Source organism: Rhinoraja longicauda, chromosome 25, assembly GCF_053455715.1.
Source record: "Rhinoraja longicauda isolate Sanriku21f chromosome 25, sRhiLon1.1, whole genome shotgun sequence".
Classification (NCBI taxonomy): domain Eukaryota; kingdom Metazoa; phylum Chordata; class Chondrichthyes; order Rajiformes; family Arhynchobatidae; genus Rhinoraja; species Rhinoraja longicauda.
Window position 1 is genome coordinate 11,018,091 of NC_135977.1, and position 20,588 is coordinate 11,038,678.

General features: G+C 41.6%; 1 protein-coding gene across 6 annotated transcripts in view; it reads right to left on the minus strand.

The window, feature by feature from the left end:
- aifm3 (AIF family member 3) overlaps positions 1-20,588 on the minus strand; it is a 68,197-nt gene that overhangs the window by 45,032 nt on the left and 2,577 nt on the right. For 4 of the 6 annotated variants that reach the window (XM_078421158.1, XM_078421153.1, XM_078421159.1 and 1 more), the window contains exon 2: positions 3,749-4,024. In XM_078421158.1, the coding sequence (XP_078277284.1) occupies positions 3,749-3,779 (31 nt within the window). In that variant the 5' untranslated portion in view covers positions 3,780-4,024. Of the gene's footprint in view, positions 1-3,748; positions 4,025-14,820; positions 14,997-15,832; positions 15,918-20,588 lie in introns of those variants that run through there. The other 2 variants (XM_078421154.1, XM_078421155.1) reach the window with 2 other exon arrangements.

Sequence of the window (20,588 nt, forward strand, 5' to 3'; positions counted from 1 at the left end):
TAGGGTAACCCATTGATGTAAGCCCCAAATGACAATTCTTCACTGTAAACCAGCTTGATATGTCAAGAGAAAAAGATTAGTTAAGGCAAATGTAGGTCCCTTGCAGTCGGAAACAGGTGAATTGATCATAGGGAACAAGGAGATGGCAGACCAATTGAACAAATACTTTGGTTCTGTCTTCGCTAAGGAAGAAATAAACCGTCTGCCGGAAATAGCGGGGGACCGGTGGTCTAATGAGATGGAGGAACTGAGGGAAATCCAGGTTAGTCGGGAAGTGGTGTTAGGTAAATTAAATGGATTAAAGGCAGACAAATCCCCAGGGCCAGATAGGCTGCATCCCAGAGTGCTTAAGGAAGTAGCCTCAGAAATAGTGGATGCATTAGTGATAATTTTTCAAAACTCTTTAGATTCTGGAGTAGTTCCTGAGGACTGGAGGGTAGCTAATGTAACCCCACTTTTTAAAAAGGGAGGGAGAGAGAAAACGGGGAATTATAGACCAGTTAGCCTAACATCGGTAGTGGGGAAAATGCTAGAGTCAGTTATTAAAGATGTGATAGCATTACATTTGGAAAGTGGTGATATCATCGGACAAAGTCAGCATGGATTTACCAAAGGCAAATCATGTCCGACGAATCTTATAGAATTTTTCGAGGATGTAACTAGTAGAGTGGATAAGGGAGAACCAGCCGATGTGTTATATCTGGACTTTCAGAAGGCCTTCGACAAGGTCCCACATAGGAGATTGGTGTACAAACTTAAAGCACACGGTATTGAGGGTTCAGTGTTGAGGTGGATAGAAAATTGGTTGGAGGACAGGAAGCAAAGAGTAGGAATAAACGGGTCCTTTTCGGAATGGCAGGCAGTGACTAGTGGGGTACCGCAAGGCTCAGTGCTGGGACCCCAGTTATTTACAGTGTATATTAATGATTTGGACGAGGGAATTGAATGCAACATCTCTAAGTTTGTGGATGACACGAAGCTAGGTGGCAGTGTTAGCTGCGAGGAGGATGCTAGGAGGCTGCAGAGTGACTTGGATAGATTAGGCGAGTGGGCAAATGCATGGCAGATGCAATATAATGTGGATAAATGTGAGGTTATCCACTTTGGCGGCAAGAACAGGAAAGCAGAGTATTACCTGAATGGTGACCGATTGGGAGAAGGGGAGATGCAACGTGACCTGGGTGTCATGGTGCACCAGTCATTGAAAGCAAGCATGCAGGTGCAGCAGGCAGTGAAGAAAGCGAATGGTATGTTGGCATTCATAGGAAGAGGATTTGAGTTTAGGAGCAGGGAGGTTCTGCTGCAGTTGTACAGGGCCTTGGTGAGACCGCACATGGAGTATTGTGTGCAGTTTTGGTCTCCTAACCTGAGGAAAGACGTTCTTGCCTTAGAGGGAGTACAGAGAAGGTTCACCAGATTAATCCCTGGGATGGCGGGACTTGCATATGAGGAAAGACTAGATAGACTGGGCTTGTACTCGCTGGAATTTAGAAGACTGAGGGGGGATCTTATAGAAACATATAAAATTCTTAAGGGGTTGGAGAGGCTAGATGCGGGAAGATTGTTCCCGATGTTGGGGGAGTCCAGAACCAGGGGTCACAGCTTAAGGATAAGGGGGAAGTCTTTTAGGACCGAGATGAGAAAACATTTCTTCACACAGAGTGGTGAGTCTGTGGAATTCTCTGCCACAGAAGGTAGTTGAGGCCAGTTCATTGGCTATATTTAAGAGGGAGTTAGATGTGTCCCTTTTTGCTAAAGGGATCAGGGGGTATGGAGAGAAGGCAGGTACAGGCTACTGAGCTGGATGATCAGCCATGATCATATTGAATGGCGGTGCAGGCTCGATGGGCCGAATGGCCTACTCCTGCACCTATTTTCTATGTTTCTATGCTTAAATGTTCACCTTGTAAATAGGTGTCCCTTCCGAACGGAGACCCGACCTTTGTTTTCTGGGCCGTGTCTCCGTTCCTGCTGCGGCCTACCATCGGCCCAACTCCTGGAGCTGGCTGCCTCCAGGGCTCTGGTTCGCAGAGCCCGCGGATCGGACTTACCATCACCGGAGCCGGCCGTCTTCGGAGGCTGCGGGAGCGGCTGCGACTCGCCTTGGGCTCGGGCCGCGTGGATGCCGACATCGGGAGCTCCGGCAGCGGCAGCGGGTTCGCCCGCCCCGGATCGCGGGGCATGGGGCGCGGACATTTCACCGTCCGGCGCGGCCTAAGATAGGCCGCGGGATATTTCTCTGCTGGGCGGGGGCTTAAGTGTCGGGAGCCACGACGTGCAGCAACAGCGGCAGCAGCAGCAGCAGCAGCAGCGTGTTCGCCCGCCCCGGATCGGACTTATCATCGGCGGAGCCGGCCGTCTTCGGAGGCTGCGGGAGCGGCTGGGACTCGCCTTAGCCTCGGGCCGCTGTGGACCGTCGGGCGCGGCCTACAACCACAACAACCTGACCGTGGGAGAAGACAGCAGGAGAAGGGAAAGACATTGTGGCCTTCCATCACAGTGAGGAGAGGACTGGAGGAGACTCACTGTGATGGATGTTTCTTTGATGGATGTTTCTTTTTTTGTGTGTTTTTGGGGTTGTGTAATTTTAATGCCTATTTAATGCTTTTATTGTTGGACTGTGTTTTTGGGGTTGTGTAATTTTAATGCCTATTTAATGCTTTTATTGTTGGACTGTGTTTTTGGGGTTGTATAATTTTAATGCCTATTTAATGCTTTTATTGTTGGACTGTGGGTGACTGAATTTCGTCCAATATTGGATGACAAATAAAGCTATCTTGAATCTTGAATCTTGTAGCACTCAGATCAGCCAGCAGCCAGTTTCCTAGCAATTGGGTACTAGGACCAGGTCCAATACTTGCTCCAGTAGCTATCAGCTCACGGATGGTTTGGACATTTTTGGGTCACTTGATTCAATTGATGCATATATCCACTTGGCATGGGAGAGTTGGCCACATTAGTTCTATTCATGTTAAACCAACTTAATTGCAATGTTCATTGCTCAACAATTTAACCCAAGCAGCACAATGTACTGCATCTATAACCTAGCAAATGCAATGACCGATATTAATGGATTACGACGATATCTACTTGCAAAACATTTCTATATTTTCATTTTATCACATAAACTGATATATTTTCTTTTAATGGTTTAGTACCAAATAATGTCACATGATCATGCTCAGTAATCATTCACAAACACGGGCAACAATAATTTCTACACTTCCATCTTCACTGATTTTAATCTGCTTCTTCGGATTTTTTAAATTATTAACACTACCCGACAATTAAGCCATCAGTGTTTACTGCTCAAACAAAATAGTTGCAAATGTTAAACAGAAATAAGTTAGAATGTAATTTTTCTGTCAATTTTAATGATTATAAAAGCCATTACTAATGCATTGACTGACTCAATAGATAATTTGATTAAAAGCAATGGCTTACTTTACATTTAAAACTATGGGGAGGTGGGGGGAGAGATTGGAAACCCTCTCCAATGGTGACAGAAATGTTTTTTGTTAAATAGGATTACCAACGTCAGTGTTGGAAGCTGTTGTGGAAATTTGGTGCACTCAGGGATAAAAAGATTTTCAAAGACAGGCTCATGTGCTGCAAACAGCAATGAAAGAGATTTAACATTCCTCACCGCTCTGCTCTTACCCAGCACATTGACCTACTTCACACGGAATTCTGGAAAACAAACTGAAACCCGAGGGGCAATTAGGGCAGTATTTGAAAAAATAATCACCTGGTTTTGGCTTTGAGAAACATCCTCCCATGTCTGGGGAACAGGGAAACTTTGATATTTTGTTACAGAAACCAAAGAGCAAGAGACCACAATATTTTAATGTGTCTGATGAGCACGCGTTTCAAATCACAAAGACTTGTCTCCTCTTCAGAAGAAAGGCAGCTGTGTGATGGTTGTCATTGATGAGCAGGCAATTGTTAAAGGTGAGAGTGGGAAGAAATCCATGGTAATGTGGACCATTCCATGCTGAGCCAAAGGGCATTCAATCATCAATATCTAAAATGACAAAAACAAGAGAAATTTCATTTGTTTTATCTGTTCTTTAAACTCTATCACAGAATAACTACGGTGAAACTAACTTATGGTTCCACAATCTTCATTATGACTTTATTGTCCTTAATTTTTACTGTCCTTAATTTCACAAATTGCTTCATTGGAAAACTCAGCCGTATACATTAAAAATAAACATTTATATATAAAGTGTCTTATATGATCTTGGGATAAACCGCACAGATACACTATTTTCAAAACAATGTTATAAAAAATATGGCAATCTTTTGCACATAGGCCTCCACAAACATCATTGATGTTCTTTTAATTCACTTTTGCAGATTTATTTTGCAGGCAAGGCAAGTATATATTATTCATCTCTCAAGGTGCATGGGCAGATGAGTATGAGCCAACTTCTTGAACTATTGCAGTTCTTATACAATGATTGAAACAAGGTCTGAAGCAGGGTCTTGACCCGAAACATCACCTATCCATTTTCCCCAGAGATGCTGCCTGAGCTGTTGAGTTACTGCAGCACTTTGTGTTGTGTTATGTTGGGCAGGGGGTATTAGGATTTCGATCTGGTGATGGTAAGGAAAGAGAAATATATTTCCAGGTCAGAATGATGTGCAACTTGGGGGAGAAACTGCAGATGAGGTGCGCCCACGCACCTGAATATCTTCCCTTCCTGCTGATATAGATCATCGTTTCGCTGAACACCACTGCTCAGTCTGCCTTAACCTACCTGATCTCCCCAGCGTTATGAACATTGACTTCTCTCACTTCAAGTAGCTCTTGATTTCCCTCTCTCTCCATCCCCTCCCCCTTCCCAGTTCTCCCACCAGTCTTAGTCTCGGACAACATTCTATCTCTGTACCGTCCATTCTCCTGATATAGGTCTGAAGAAGGATCTCGACCCAAAATGTCACCCATTCCTTCTCTCCAGAGATGCTGCCTGGCTCGCTGAGTTACTCCAGCATTTTGTGTCTGCCTTACAATTTGTGGTGTTGTTTAATGGCATATGTGGAGTGGGCATCATTCTGTGGAGTGCTTGTTGTGCCTGGCATTAGCACCATGGCTTTTAGGGTTATAATTTGAAACAATTCAGAAGTTGAACCTTGTGGCTCGTGCCGTAGACAGGTGCAGCAGGGCCACTAGCAGATGGATAAAATAAACATTGACAGTGAAAACAATACGTAGAATAATTATTTTGGTTTGGAACATGAAATTAGAAATGGCAGGCTAGAAATGTATTCATATAGCTCCAAAGAAAATAGTGCTATGCAACTGAAAAGCAGGTTGGCCAGAATAGAGGAATTTTGTGCACCTATCTAGATCACTCTAGGCTGCCACATCCTACAGCACATTGCCAATTCCAAAGTTAAGGAGAGGAGTCTTTATCTACATTTATTCAGCCTCAACCAACAGAGATAGACAAATGTTCTCCAAAATAAACCCATGTCCTTGCATGGATGCCAGCCACCATTGCTTGAGGAACCTAACTATAGCTCTAAATGTTGCCTGTGCCCCCCTCCCCGCACAAAGAAATGCCTTCTTCAAGCACTGCTTTTCACCAGTGTCCAGATTCCACTGGCTTTTCTGTGAGCCCTCTCCCGCCCCGCCACGGACCTTTCACCATCCGGCGCGGCCTGAAATAGGCCGCGGGATTTTTTTTTCACCGCCCAGCGGGGGCTTCAATATCGGGAGACCCGACCGCCCCGACGTGGCAACTCCAACAGCCTAACCGCGGGACAAGACGGCAGGGAGGAGAAAAAGACATTCTGGCCTTCCATCACAGTGAGGAGGGACTGGAGGAGACTCACTGTGATGGATGTTTCTTTTTGTTTGGTGTTAGTTGTGATTGTATGTGTTATTGCATTTTTATTGATTAATCTTATTGGTCTTATTGTTCAACTGCGGGTAATGTTTCATTTTACTACACATTTATGTGTATGTAACAAATAAACGACTATTGACTATTGATATATATATATATATATATAAGTAGCCAACTAGGATGCGTCACCCATGGTCAGCCATGACCGAGGGGGCCTAAGAATATTATATATATATATATATATATATATATATATATATATATAATATCCATCCATTTCTATCAAGATTCCTGTATAGGTGGAAGAATGTTGCTTGTGCTGTGGCTTGTCCCTTGAAGAATTGCCTGGAAGTATTGCATTTGCTGTGCTACATTTTAACAACTGTGAGAATATGTAATACACCATTAGGGAAAATCACATTGGAACGAACAATGTTAGTTTTGTTTAGGCATTACACAGGGAAAACTGACAACATGGTTCTTTGGTGATCCTTGCATTTGAAGTTCTCACTTTTGGTACACCCTTTACAAACAGCATTAGGGTGAACTATAACACTGCGTGGATGCCAGAAAAACTGTGGTTTTGCAATATCGCGGTTTACAGCAGACATTTGCAAAGCATTGAGACACTGGCAAAATTGTAAATTCCTTCAAATCAACTGACAGGATAAGAAAACCAGTGTCAGCGACTTCTCCCAGGCCAATATCCCCAGCATTAGATCCTAATTTAGTGGACCCCAAAGGCAGGCCACTTGGAATAGTGTGTAAACAACACACTATTCCAGGATCTGTCCCGATAAGAGTATACCAGGTGAACAAAGGAAAAGATCCCCAGAGACTCCTTGATAACACTTTTTTTTAAAGAATAGTAGAACATGTTCAGGGAATGATATATCAATCATCTTCACGTATAGGGTAGGAATCATAATAGAATGCTCACCAAAAGAGAAAAACATTTAGAAAGTAATTAGAAACATAATAAACATCTCCAGCATAAATCTCAAAAGAGAGAGTATCGCCCAGCTAGCAACACTTGTTCTTTGAAAAATTTAAATAGAAAGGAAGCAAAAACAACAAAAGAAACATATCTTGATTTCCAAAATGTTATTGATACGGTCCAACACTAATTAAACAATTAATAAATGTGTGAAGTTAGAGAATGTGTAACAAGATGAATAGCTAGTTGGCTGCATGACAAAAAAAAAATGATTAAAGGAATTGAGGAAATTACTTAGAGATGAAAGACGGCAGATGACGGAGACTAGATTTCACAAGAGACAAGTGCTAGGACATCTTTTGTTTACAATTGATATGAATGATTGAGATTGAAATGAAGGGTTGCTTGCACTGCGATTATACAATACAATACAATATATCTTTATTGTCATTGTACCCAGGGGTACAACGAGATTGGGAATGCGCCTCCCATACGATGCAATAATTTAAGTAATTTAGACAGCAGCAACCCAACGAAACGAAACAGTTGTAACAGTTTTGGCAGTAAAGTTCGGCAATGGATACCTTTCTCCTGAAGTCATTCTTTTATGCTATATTCTTGCTGCTCCACTAATCTCCAACTCAGTTGCCGCAGGAGGTTTTTAACAAAACCAGTGGAATTTACATGATGTTTTTATTAGTTGAGGAAGTGTGGACACTGCTGGCAAGACCAGGCCATCTTTTACGGTCCACTCCTATTGGCCTCCTATTTCAGAAGGCCATTGAGAACCTACCAAGTGTGGAGTTAGACATCGGAAAATATAGTAGATTATTTTCAGAGGAATATTAGAAACCAGATAGGTATTTTTCACAATTTAGTAACTTCCTGGTTACCTTCACTGTTAGTTGCTTTGTTGTATCTACATCCATGAATTTAAATTTCTGCGTCTGCAGTGGTGGGATTGAAATTCTTCCCTTGTATTATAGTTTTCCACCACACCCTAGTGCTAAAACAGCGAGTTCAAATGCCGATGTAGGTTACATTTTAAACTCAAAGTGCAGCACTCAATTGCAATAACGATATGGTGCTATTACATAACAACTTATACAAAGCACAGAGTTAACAACCCTTGAAATGTTAACAATACAATTACTTGCACTTGTCGAGAACTAATGTATAAAAATGCTTCAAAATCATGATAAAGTGATCACTAATAGAACAGGCAATGTAGAATTTTAGGACACTTTTAGAGAGGAAAGATTGTGCAAGATTCTTGCCTGTTGTATAAGAATCTATTTTGCATTCAACAACATACAATATTTGCTCTGAACGATTTGAATATCGTGAAGTTTCTTGGTCAGATAAATACTGTTGAATTAGTAAATCATTTCTTCTGGGGGAAAATTGTTACTCTCTTTAAATGAAAGCTGTGGAAAATGTGGGTATTCCAGTAATAAAATAAAAGTATGTCAATGTAAAATTTAGCTCAACATTGGAATATTTAATCCTGCAGAGCTGTTTAAGTGGTTAATAGCCAGTTTCAATGACATGACCCTGAAATTCTCTCGAGGGTCACATGGTACCCCATTGTGACTGAAGCAGAACCTTTGGGGAAAATGTCTTTTCATGCTGTTTCTTTTGGTCAAGGATTGGGATCCTGCTGATCATTTTGTGAAGTTACAGCAGCAATTTGGGTGAACTTCCGTCAGAATATCATGGCCCATGTCCCAGCTGAAGTCAATACAATGTAGTGACTTGTTCAGTCGGTTATCAGCTGTTTGCTTGAGAGAAGAATAAACGTATTTTGCATCTCAACCAGTATTACGATTTACTTGAAATGTCTCTATGGCTTTTAATAAATTTTAATTGAAAGTTATGTATATAAATGAGATAAATGCTTCAAAACTTTGAGTTTGGGAGGAAATTATCTGATTGGAATCTTTGAAAAGAACCTCTGTTTTTTTTTAGTTGTGGAAAATATCACACAAGCATTTCCCTTGTCAAGCCCTGTAAGATTTAAAAAATATATATACATATTAATTAGTTCACCTCTCCCTCTTTTAAACTCAAGAGAATGGAAGTCCGGATTCTTTATCTCTCCTGAAGATAGACACAATAAACTGGGGTAACTCAGCGGATCAGACAACATCTCTGGAGAACAGGAATAGGTAATGTCTCGGGTTGAGACCCTTCTTCAGTCTGAATTTTGTTCGAAAGGCTGCAATGTGCCTTGATAGAAGATGATGTGCCGTTCCTCAATCTTGCTTTGGGCCTCAGTGTAACATTGTAGGCAGCCAAAGACAGAGAGATCCGAATAGGAGTGAGATGGATAATTAAAGTGGAAGCATCAGAAAACAGGTGATCACCACTGCAGACTGAACACAGGCGTTCCCCAAAGTGGTCGCCCAATCTGCATTTGGTTTCTCCATTGGAGATGAGACCTTTCTGTGAGCTCTGAATGCAGTGCACCAGATTGGCACTTCAATGTCAGAGCACTTCCAACATTGATCTCCCAGTACTACTTGAGGAAGAGGAAGAGAGTTCTCTTGGTAACATGACCAACAATTACTTCTAAATCACCATCTAAAATGTATAATCTGTTATAATCTCATTGCCAGCCATGAATATTGTTGTGTACAAAGTAACTATTGTGCTTCCTCCATGACAATAATAACTACAGTTCAAAAACAACTTAATTGGCTGTAAAACACCAGGGCACCCTGAAGTTATAATTGCATTATATAAACACGTCTTTCATTTCATAGCTGGCAAACTGTGCCATAACTTCAGTGTGAAACCGCTGGAACAAAGCAAAGGAATGGCATTAGCAAATGTTTTTTTATGCAGCGTTTACACCACTGAAACAGACCATTCAGCTGAACTAGTTTATGCCGGATTTTATGTTCCATCCAAAGCGAAAGAAAAATATTGATCAAAGATCAGAACATTTTAATTAAAAGATTAAGTCCTAACTCTTATATTTTTCAACTGGCCTGACAGAGGACCTAGCCCGTACTTAAGGAGACTCAAGAGAGTGCAGATGCTGGAATCTGGAGGAACTCAGCTGCATCGGCGCAGGGAAATGGACAGTCAATGTTTGGGGTAAAGACCCTGTATCTGGACTGAAAGATAGAGGGGAGATACCAGTGTAAAGAGGTGATAGGAAAGGATGGGGAAAGAGTCAAGTGATAGGTGCATTCAGGTGAGGAGGAGATTGGCAGAGGGGGAAATGAAGGGGAAAGCGATAGAAACTGGTGGGATGTGTTGTGAAGATAAGAAAAGGCAACAGATAATGGAATCTGATAAGAAACAATAAGTGGAACCAAATAATGGAAGGATGGTGGGCCGATGGGAACACTGGACGGAAAGGAAAGCATTTAATCAAGAGCATTTATACAATAGCATTTACAGGTGCTTCTCAGCTTCTGATGGGGTTCCGTTCCGAGAAACCCATTGGAAACCAACAGTATTGTAAGTCGAAATGCATTGAATAAGCACAATCACATGGCCGGAAGCGAGTGGCGGCTCGCAACGGGTCGCTGCTGTTTGCACCATCGCAAAGTTGAACTATCGCAAGTCGAGACATCGTAAGCCGGGGAGCACCTGTATTTCAAGAGGGCGAGAATACAAAACCAGTGATGTAATGCTGAGGCTCTATAAAGCGCTGGTCAGGCCGCATTTGGAGTATTGTGAGCGATTTTGGGCACCATATCTGAGGAAAGATATGCTGGCTCCGGGGAGGGTTCAGAGGAGGTTTACAAGAATGATCCCAGGAATGAGTGGATTAGCATATGATGAGCCTTTGACGGCACTGGGCCAGTACTCGCTGGAGTGTAGAAGGATGAGGGGGGACCTCATTGAAACTTACCGAATAGTGAAAGGCTTGGATAGAGTGGATGTGGAGAGGATGTTTCCACAAGTGGGAGAGTCTTGGACTTGAGGTCGTAACCTCAGAATTAAAGGACGTTCTTTGGGAAGGAGATGAGGAGGAATTTCTTTAGTCAGAGGGCGGTGAATCTATGGAAGTCTTTCCACAGAAGGCTGTGGAGGCCAAATCAATTGTTATTTTTAAGGCAGAGATAGATTCTTGATTAGTACGGGTGCCAGAGGTTCTGGGGAGAAGGCAAGAGAATGGGGTTAGGAGGGAGAGATAGATCAGCTTTGATTGAATGATGGAGTAGACTAGATGGGCAGAGTGGCCTAATTCTGCTCCTATCACATGACTTAATGACCTTATAAAGGTGACAAATGTCATCTTAGAAGACAAACTACCCACTGACATTCATGACAAACCCATTGACTCCCACATCTACCTAGATTGTGCTGCCTCCCTTCCCATTTCTTGTAAGGATGCCATCCTTTTCTCTCAATTTCTCCATCCCCACCACATTTACTCTCAAGTTGAGACCTTCCTCTCCAGGACATCCGACATGTCCTCCTCTTCCAGGAAATGTGGCTTCCCATTCCCCCAATGATCAATGGAGCCCAAACCTGCTTCTCCTCCATTTCCTGCACTTCTGTTCTCACACTGCCTACCCCCCATTGATCCTTACCTTATACCCTACCAGCCTCCGCATCCAGCACATTATTCTTCAACATTTCTGCTAACTACAGTGATCCCACTGCCTGTCCTCCCCTTCCCTACATCTTTTTGCTATCCCCATCCCTATCCCCCAAACAACGAGTTTCTATCTCCCCCACACCCCAGCTGCCTAACACCCATACACTCTTCCCAATGGATCCTCAATTCCCACATTCCATCAGCCCACCATTCTTCCCTTATTTGATAGTTTCCTATCAGAATCCATAATCATCGCCTCCCAGTCTCTGCAACATTCATCCGCCCTTCCCCCTACAACCGACTCCATCCGGCACCTGGATCCACCTGTTATTTGCTGCTCTTGCTCCACCCTTGCCCATCACTCCTCTACACCGGCCATCTCCCCACTACTCTTTCAATCCAGATGAGCGGTCTCAAACCAAAACATTGGCCGTCCATTTCCCTCCACAGATGCCGCCCGACCCGCTGTGTACTTCGGGCAGTTTGTTTTTTGCAAGCCTATTCTGTGAAATTACTTTAATTATTATACTAACTTATTCCACTGCTTTAAATTGGTGGATTATTTAAGACATGTTGGGTATTTTATCTCTTGTGAAGATTAGGGTTTGACCTGCTGCTGGATAATTTAATCAAACAGCAAAGAACGAACTATCAAATGGCCCCACATTTCTGTTCTTTTCACCATAGCTCTACAAATTTTACCATTTTGTAAGATATACCCAATTCTTTTTTTTAAATACTGTTGAATTTTCTTGCACTGTTTATTCGATAATGCATTCTTGATCTATTCACAGATATACCACACTACCTCAAAACTCAAATACATAGGTCAAATAGTACTCACAACTCTGAAATTCTATGCCGATTCTCTTCCACTCAATTACCTTGCACTAAACCCAGAAAATTGCAGTATAAGTGAACATTTTTACATAAAATTTATAGCATGGAAACAGGCTATTCAAATGACATCTCTGGTGGGAAGAGGTTTATGCTTCACTTAAACCTGTTCCCACCAGATTTTATCTCTTTTCTTCAGGTACTTATCTAGCTTCCCCTTAAATGATTCTTTGCTATGTGCCCTTACCACTCCTTACAATACTGCATTCCACAGTCTCAAGGCTGTCTAGAAGTCGTTTTGTTAAAACTTTCCATATTGTAACTATTTGCAAGTGTCTTGAACTGTGGGCCCTAATTTTACATGTGCCCAATGCTTGTAGATTCTCTTATGGTGCTCTTGGGCCCGCACCTGTCCTCCACTATCACCCTGAGTACCGGCACACCACAGGGCTGTGTTCTGAGCCCCATGCTCTACTCCCTCTTCACACACGACTGTGTTCCTGCATTCGACACCAACACCATTGTCAAGTTTGCAGATGACACAACGGTGATCGGGCTGATCACCAACGGGGATGAAACAAACTATAGAGCGGAGGTGCAGAACCTGGCGGACTGGTGCTCGGATAACAACCTGTCCCTAAATACCACCAAGACCAAGGAGCTGATCATCAACTTCCGTAGGTCACATAACGGGGAATATGCCCCGATCTCTATCAACGGGGACAGTGTGGAGAGAGTGTCCAGCTTCAAGTTTCTGGGCACTCACATTTCGGAGGACCTAACATGGTCCAATAACACTGCTGCGCTGGTCAAGAAGGCACAACAAAGACTGTTCTACTTAAGAACACTGAAAAAGTCTGGTCTACCCCAACAGCTGCTGACGACCTTCTACCGCTGCACCATAGAGAGCATCCTAACGCATGGCATCCCTGTGTGGTACCTCAGCTGCACGGAGGCAGAAAGGAAAGCTCTACAGCGGGTAGTCCATAGAGCTCAGAGGGCCATCGGAACACAGCTACCAGACTTGGAGGGCATCTACAACACACGATGCCTCAGAAAAGCCACCAGCATCCACAAAGACTCTTCACACCCCTGCAACAGTCTGTTCGAACTCCTTCCATCGGGCAGACGATACAAGGCCTTCTATGCCCGCACCTCCAGACTCAGGAACAGCTTAATCCCCAGGGCCATAGCTGCTATGAACCGGTCCTGCTGAGCCGGATGGCCACAACGCATAGATCAACTTGCACTTTACCCTGTCCAAAACTGTTACAACTGTTTCGTTTCGTTGGGTTGCTGCTGTCTAAATTACCTAAATTATTGCATCGTATGGAAGGCGCATTCCCAATCTCGTTGTACCCCCTGGGTACAATGACAATAAAGATATATTGTATTGTATTGTATTATATAAGCAAACAAACAGAGCTATAAACATGAGCTCTTTGTTCAAGCCAACACTCAAAATAGCTGTATCTAGTTCAACAATATACCAAGTTAGTCCACATGGCACATTAATCCTTAAAGGTACACTTACACATCTACACAAAACACCACAAAGGAAACTCTTCCGTATGCTTCAATGATTTCCAATGTTTTTCTCAGGGTTCAGTTGCTCCTTTATTGAATATTCTGCCAGCTAAGAAGATTGAGAGCTAACTTTGTAGAGATGTTCAAAATCATGGGAGATTTTAGTATAGCAGCCAGAAATATGCCATTTGTCAAAAAGAAAGGTCAGAAACCAAAGGACATAAATTTAAGGTAAAACATAAAGTGCTGGAAGAATTCACTGAGTCAGTCAGTATCTGTGGAGGAAATGGTCCACAGAAGAATAAGAGAAGATATTTTATTTATCAAAATATCATTTGGAATGCATTACTGAATGGCTAGTAACAACAACATTCTATTTTATTTGTTAATTTTAAAAGAGAATTAGGTGTACATGGCGATATTTGCAGGACCATGGGAGGGAGAAGAGGCCAAATGGGGCTGAGTGATTGCGCTTCCTGCGTTGCACATATACATGGGAATAATATACTAATTGTATATTTGTCCCATTCAAACACATAATTTCTGAAAGAATGATTCCATTATTCAAATTTGGGAAAACGTTTTGAACAAAAACTGCATAATGGGATGTTCCTTCATCAATGTATTAGACAGCATAATAGAAACAGCTGACAAAAGTGGGGAAAAAAGCAACGACACAAAAATCAAAATTTCCTAAGCTTCTTTCCTTTCCATCTAAAGAGCCAAATTAACTGGCCCCATAGCAGAAGCGTCCACGTCGCGGGGCTGGAAACTGGAAGTGTCCTGAGCTAATTCTGCTACCACCATCATCTATTGCAACAAGTGATGGCTCCCACTGATTGTCGCCGGAAGCTTGCGCCCTTTTCAGGACGGACGATGACAGCGATGTCAACATTTGAAACATGGATGATGGACACGAAAGAAGAAGAAGAAGCCAAATTAACAAGATGGAGAGCGGAATCCTACTATCCTCTATGCTTATTGAGATTTACGCATGATTATTTTGCGGTGCAACAAACAAATCAATATTAGTTAACTGCAGAGAGAAAATCTGGCAAGAATTCTTCCAAACATCTTTCTAAATTCATACAATTGAAACTTACATGTCTCCACTCCTTACAATAGCCGGATGCAATGCCTCAGTAAAAATGACTATTTGCCTGGCACAACAAAGTATGTGTGTTGCATTTTTGTGTTATTGTTTGTACAAAAGCAACTGATTGACCCATATTTCATCCATAAACGAGGAGCATATTGCACCTGAAGGGCTAAGGAAGCTCTGAAACAAATACAAAGAAAATTAATGAGAAAGCTATCACATGAGAATCATAAATCAAACACAATGGCTGACAATAAAAGGGGCAAACCAAACCGACGTCTGGAAAGCTACATTAAATGCACTTTCACAATGGCATTTTGTGGGATTGGAAAGCCTATGAAAATGTTTTCCAATACAAGCTGTTTTAGACTTGAATTCCTCCAGATTCCCAGACAAAAATGAAGCGAGCATTGCGGAAAGTTACTAAAACTGAGGGGAAACACAGGAGAGGCTATTTTTTTTAGACCTCAGATTTCAAGTTTGCTTATGGATGCAAAACAACGTTTGGAATAATGAGAAAGAAATTGGACTACAGCCTGAAATCTACAAGCAGCTGCAATTATCCTGCGAATAACAGCGGCAATTTACAATCATCCACAATTGCACGAGTTTTACAAAAGAATCAAATGGCAGTTAGGCCTCGTTATACTAGCTCTGAATACAAACTACCTACAAAGAAGATCATGTGAGATCTGCTAGAATTAAAGAAATACTACAATCCAGCACCATTTGTAGAAATAAGTATGTGATGAAATCCTATCACAGCCAGGGCTGACTTCATATATATATGTCTGCATTACAGTAATAATTATAACAACAACAATTATTTGCACCAATTGTAGAATAACAGCCAAGAAGTTTCATGGAACAATTATCAAACAGGAATTGGATACAAAGCCAGTGAGTGATTAGCAGGTAAGCAAAATCTTAATCAAAGAAAATAATTTAAGGAACAATATTAAAACAGCAAAAAAAAGGTAGAGGGGCGGATTGTTTAAGGGTTGGGAAAAGCATACCAGAACATGGAGACCTGGGAGTTGAAATCCAACCTAGTAATGTTAGGATGTGGGAAATCAGAAAAGAATAGTGTGAACACACCGAGATCTGATAGTTGATTACATAGAAAAGGAAGGGTGAGGCAGCTGAGGGTTTCAGAAGCATCGATTCTTTGCTGGGCCATGACAGACTGCTGCAGTGAGTGGTGCTGTTTTGCTGATGGACACACAGACACAGGATAATTTCGATTTTTTTTAGTTCAGCATCTCATTCTATGTACTTCCCTCGTAAGCCAGAGGGGGGTGCTGTTTAATCTTTGTTAAAGATGCACTAAATTTGGAAATACTTAGTGATTCTGCAATGTAATTAAATTCTAGTTTGGAAAAAGGCAAGCATTCTTTGATATTTTGACCCTTTTAAAATAAAGATTAACATCTGACATTTGTTGCTGTTATTGGCATCTACTTTTACAGATATAAAGTGATATCAATAAGTAGATTTAGCAGTTTCCTCTACATTGGAGAAAGCCGAAGCAGATTGGGTGATTGCTTTGTGATGCACCCGTGCTCAGTCCACACGGATGATCCCGAGCTGCCTGCTGCATGCCACCTTAATTCTCTATCCCACTCCTATTTTAATGGTCTATGTGGCCTCCACCATTGCTACCGTAATGGCCAATGCAAATAAACAGATCAACACTTTGTAACCATCTGGAATAAACTGAATGTACCATCTTCAGGTAAACTGCTCCCTAGCTGCTTCTCTGATTATGCTCATGTCTCTTTGTCAATCAGATTCTGTTAAATGTCTTGCTCAATATTCACGCTCCGTATCACCTGATCAGTTTTAACCTTTCTCCATAGACAAAACATCTGGAGCAACTCAGAGGGACAGGCAGCATCTCTGGAGAGAAGGAATGGGTGACGTTTTGGATCGAGACCCTTTATCAGACTCCTGAAGAAGGGTCTTGACCCAAAATGTCATCCATTCATTCTCTCCAGAGATACTGCCTGTACGGCCAAGTTTCTCCAGCATTTTGTGTCTATCTTCAGTGTATACCAGCATCTGCAGTTCCTTCCTACATTTACCCTTTCTCCAAATGGGCCTTTGTCTTGCACCTCACTCCTCCGCCAGCTCTGCTTTGAAAACTGTAAATGCACCACTCTCTCCTTAGTTCTGAGGGTCGCTGACCCGAAAAATAACTGTTTTTTCTTTCCACAGACACTGCTTGGCTGGTTGAGTTCTTCAAACATTTCTATTTTTGCTTCAGATTCCAACATCTGCAGTTTTATTTGTTTTCCATTACTGTAGATAATGCAGGAAATGTTACATATTCATTTAAAATGAAAGATATGGTGTTGGTTAGTGTGCATATAATACTCAATCATATTGTTTGCTTTCTAGTTCTCTTCTTGACTTTGAACAGGCATCTAATAGAACTCTCAGAAGCACATCTCTTTCCTGTCTCTTAATCTTATTCCATTTGGATCCTAACTGAAATTCTGCTCTTCACATTTTGGGTTTGTCTATGAGTACAGATATCTATAAGATATTCAGTACTCCTTGAACACTGTTCTTATTGCAACCTCTGACATTAATGTTCAATTCTGTGAGATGATAATTGTTCTCCGGTTTACTCCTGAACAGCACCATCATCCTCAAATCCCAATGCGGTCCCGATTCACAGTTCCATTTTATGCTTTGCCTCAACTTATGCTTGAACCGAGGACATTATTATTCTCTTTCTTTTATTAAAACACATAAAGTGCTATACCTCTTGAATACAAATGCTACTGCAGATCTTTCTTGCCTGCTATTTTCCTCTGACTCCTCCAACCATCTTGCCCAATGCCTGAATTTCACTCTCACCCCTCATCTTCCCTGGCACTCAGCAGAGGTTTCAGTTTCATCCTCGATAATCCCCACCATAACAAAGCACAAACCTCACATGAAGTTCAGCTCTTTCCATAGTCTTCTCTCTGTAATCACTTCTTTACTAAGATTCTTCACTCTGCAAATTGATCTCTTTACCTGGACTTCATAATTTCTGATCCACCGCCAGTAGCCTCACGGTTTTGTGAGATTTTCCCCATTATGAACTGCCAACATGATAGTAATCTTCACAATTTTTACTTTCCATTCACTCGCTTTAACTGACGACTGCATGCACCGTTCCACCACGAGCTGCCAATTTGCAGCATTTTACACAATAAGGAATAACTCGCCTAATTATTAAACCAGCTAACCAAGGGAGGTGCTATGGCTGTTTTGGCCAACTGACCTCCACTTCGCAATTCTCTACCATCACTCCACATGTCCCTCTGGATCACAAACACAACATGAAACATCAGGCCTTGCTTTCAAGAAGGTCACTGATCTCATTCCCTTTGGAAACCTTTGCAGTTTCCTTGTCGTCCAACCAAGCATAGTTTGCCTTCTTCGTCTACCTTCTCCCTCATATCTACAAACAAGACGACACCATTGTTCTTCTCCAACAGGACTCATAATCCATAACGCTATTATTTTCTCCCTTAATCCAGTCTATTCCCACCAGCATTTGTAAAAGCTTCTGTCAGTCGTTTCAACAATTACTAATCTCCACTTGTGGGCCCCCTTGGCCATTCCGGTGGGAATAAATGTATTGAGGGATTAGATCCTCACATCCTCTGCTATGACTATATCTAACAGGCTGAATTTATTCTTGTGGTGAAAAACAATTTAATTGACTCCTTTCATGTAACAAATAAAAAGTATATATGTACCCATAGGAACCAGCGTGGGATCTAATTAGTTATTCCTATCTCATCTTGAGATATGTGGAACAAATGTTTTTCAGGGCCTTTGTTATCCCCTTTCTGGTATGCTGATGGCAGTATTCGTAACGCTTCTTTCTCTTACTCTAAATCAGAACATGTTATCCTACTGTTCCACACCAGTGCTTCAAATACATAGAACTCAACTTCGCTACCATTGGTAAAATGGACTTACATCCATTCATTTCTGGGAGTTTAGTTATTATCCTTCCTCATCCCTTCCAGAACCAGGAAAGGGTTCTCTCCCTCCTAATTGTCCAACCCATCAGTAGCCACATTCAATTCTCTGCTAGTTCCAACAAGTTTGATGCCACCATAAAAACATTTCCACTCTTCTCTCCTTTCAGCTTCCAAAGGAACCTTTATAACTGAAATACCCAGGATCACAATTTAATCTCAACTGATATTTACTGCCCTTCCCGGGGCACCTTCCTATGCCACAACAGGGGATGAAATCGTTTTTACTTCCTCTTCCTCTTTACTTCTACTTCCTCTTGCCTACCATCCAGGACACCAAACATTTTCCAACTGAAGCAGTGATTTACTTGTATAATTTTCCATGTAGTATCCTGTACTTTCAGCTCATAATGTGGTCTTCTCTACTCTAGGGAGACAAAATGCAAATTAGGTGTACAATCCTGAGCTATCTTCATCTTCCTATACAGTTCCAATGAAGCTCAAAGAATCACACCGCATCTTCTGCCAGAGCACACCACAGTCTTAACACTGAGTTCAGCATTTTCTGTTTTCATTTCAGATTTCAAGTACTTATAGGATTTACCTTTGAGTAACTTGGTATAATGATTCTGCTTTTTCCTTTTACATCTCCCCCCAAAACCAATCTTTTGTTTGTGTACTTGTGATGTTATCATTTCCTCTGCCTTACACCATTATCGGTTTTTAATCATTTAACCTCCACTGCCTTTCAACTGATCAGAAGGAAAGAGAAGCTCCACTTTTTGGCCAACATGGATGCAATGTGGCATGAAATATTATTGATCTATCATTCCTTCTTTCCCTTCCTTCTTTTGCCACATCTTAAAACCTGCTTAGTTCTAAATTTTTCTCATTTTGATGAAAGGTCGTGAACCTGAACCTGAAAGTTTTCTGATCTGCTGAGTATTTCCACCATTTTCTATCTTTATTTCCTGTGCAAGAAAGGAGTTCAAATCCAACTAAACAATAATGGACAAAGGCTTTCTCTCTGGTGGCTGCTGCGATTTCCATTAGAAATTTGTCATGATCAATTCCGTTTGATTCCATAGATAACCATTGGTGCAGTTGTTTTTTATTAGGAATGTAACTACATCAATCAGCAGCCAATCTCCTCAACATTACCCGATCCCTCTTGCCTCAAAATACTCAGTCACATTGAAACAAGTACAGGATATCTGTTGAAAAATTGATCATAATTTGTCAACTGCAAAACACATGGCACTCTCTCTGCCCAAGGTTCTATTCTTAAATCACCAGCATCATTGTATTTGTTTATTAAATTGAGAGCCATGTGTCCATTATCTGCAGAATATTTTTCTTAAATGTGCGTAACTGACAAACATTGGCATTCTGAAAGTTTGGATCTTCTTGAACACAAATCAAGGAAAGTTAACATGACTTGCACAACTTAACAAAATATCTATCTGCCTAAACGAGAGCACAACAAAGGATCAGTGGAGAGGGCGAGTTGAATCAGCATATGTTCTCCCTATTTAGAAAAGTGAGAAATTATTACATTAAAACATAATATTCTGAGGATAATATTTCCCCAGGGCAGAAGTCCAGCATTACGAAAAATTCAAGGGAAGATAGTCACATAAGACTGGAATAAGGAGAAATTAGCACCTTGGGCCATTGTGAATCTTTGGAATTCACTACCATACACTCAAATGGATACAAAGGATGTTAGGGGAACAGTTGCCCTATGACACGCCCAATATTCATTCCTTAATCAACAACCGATTAC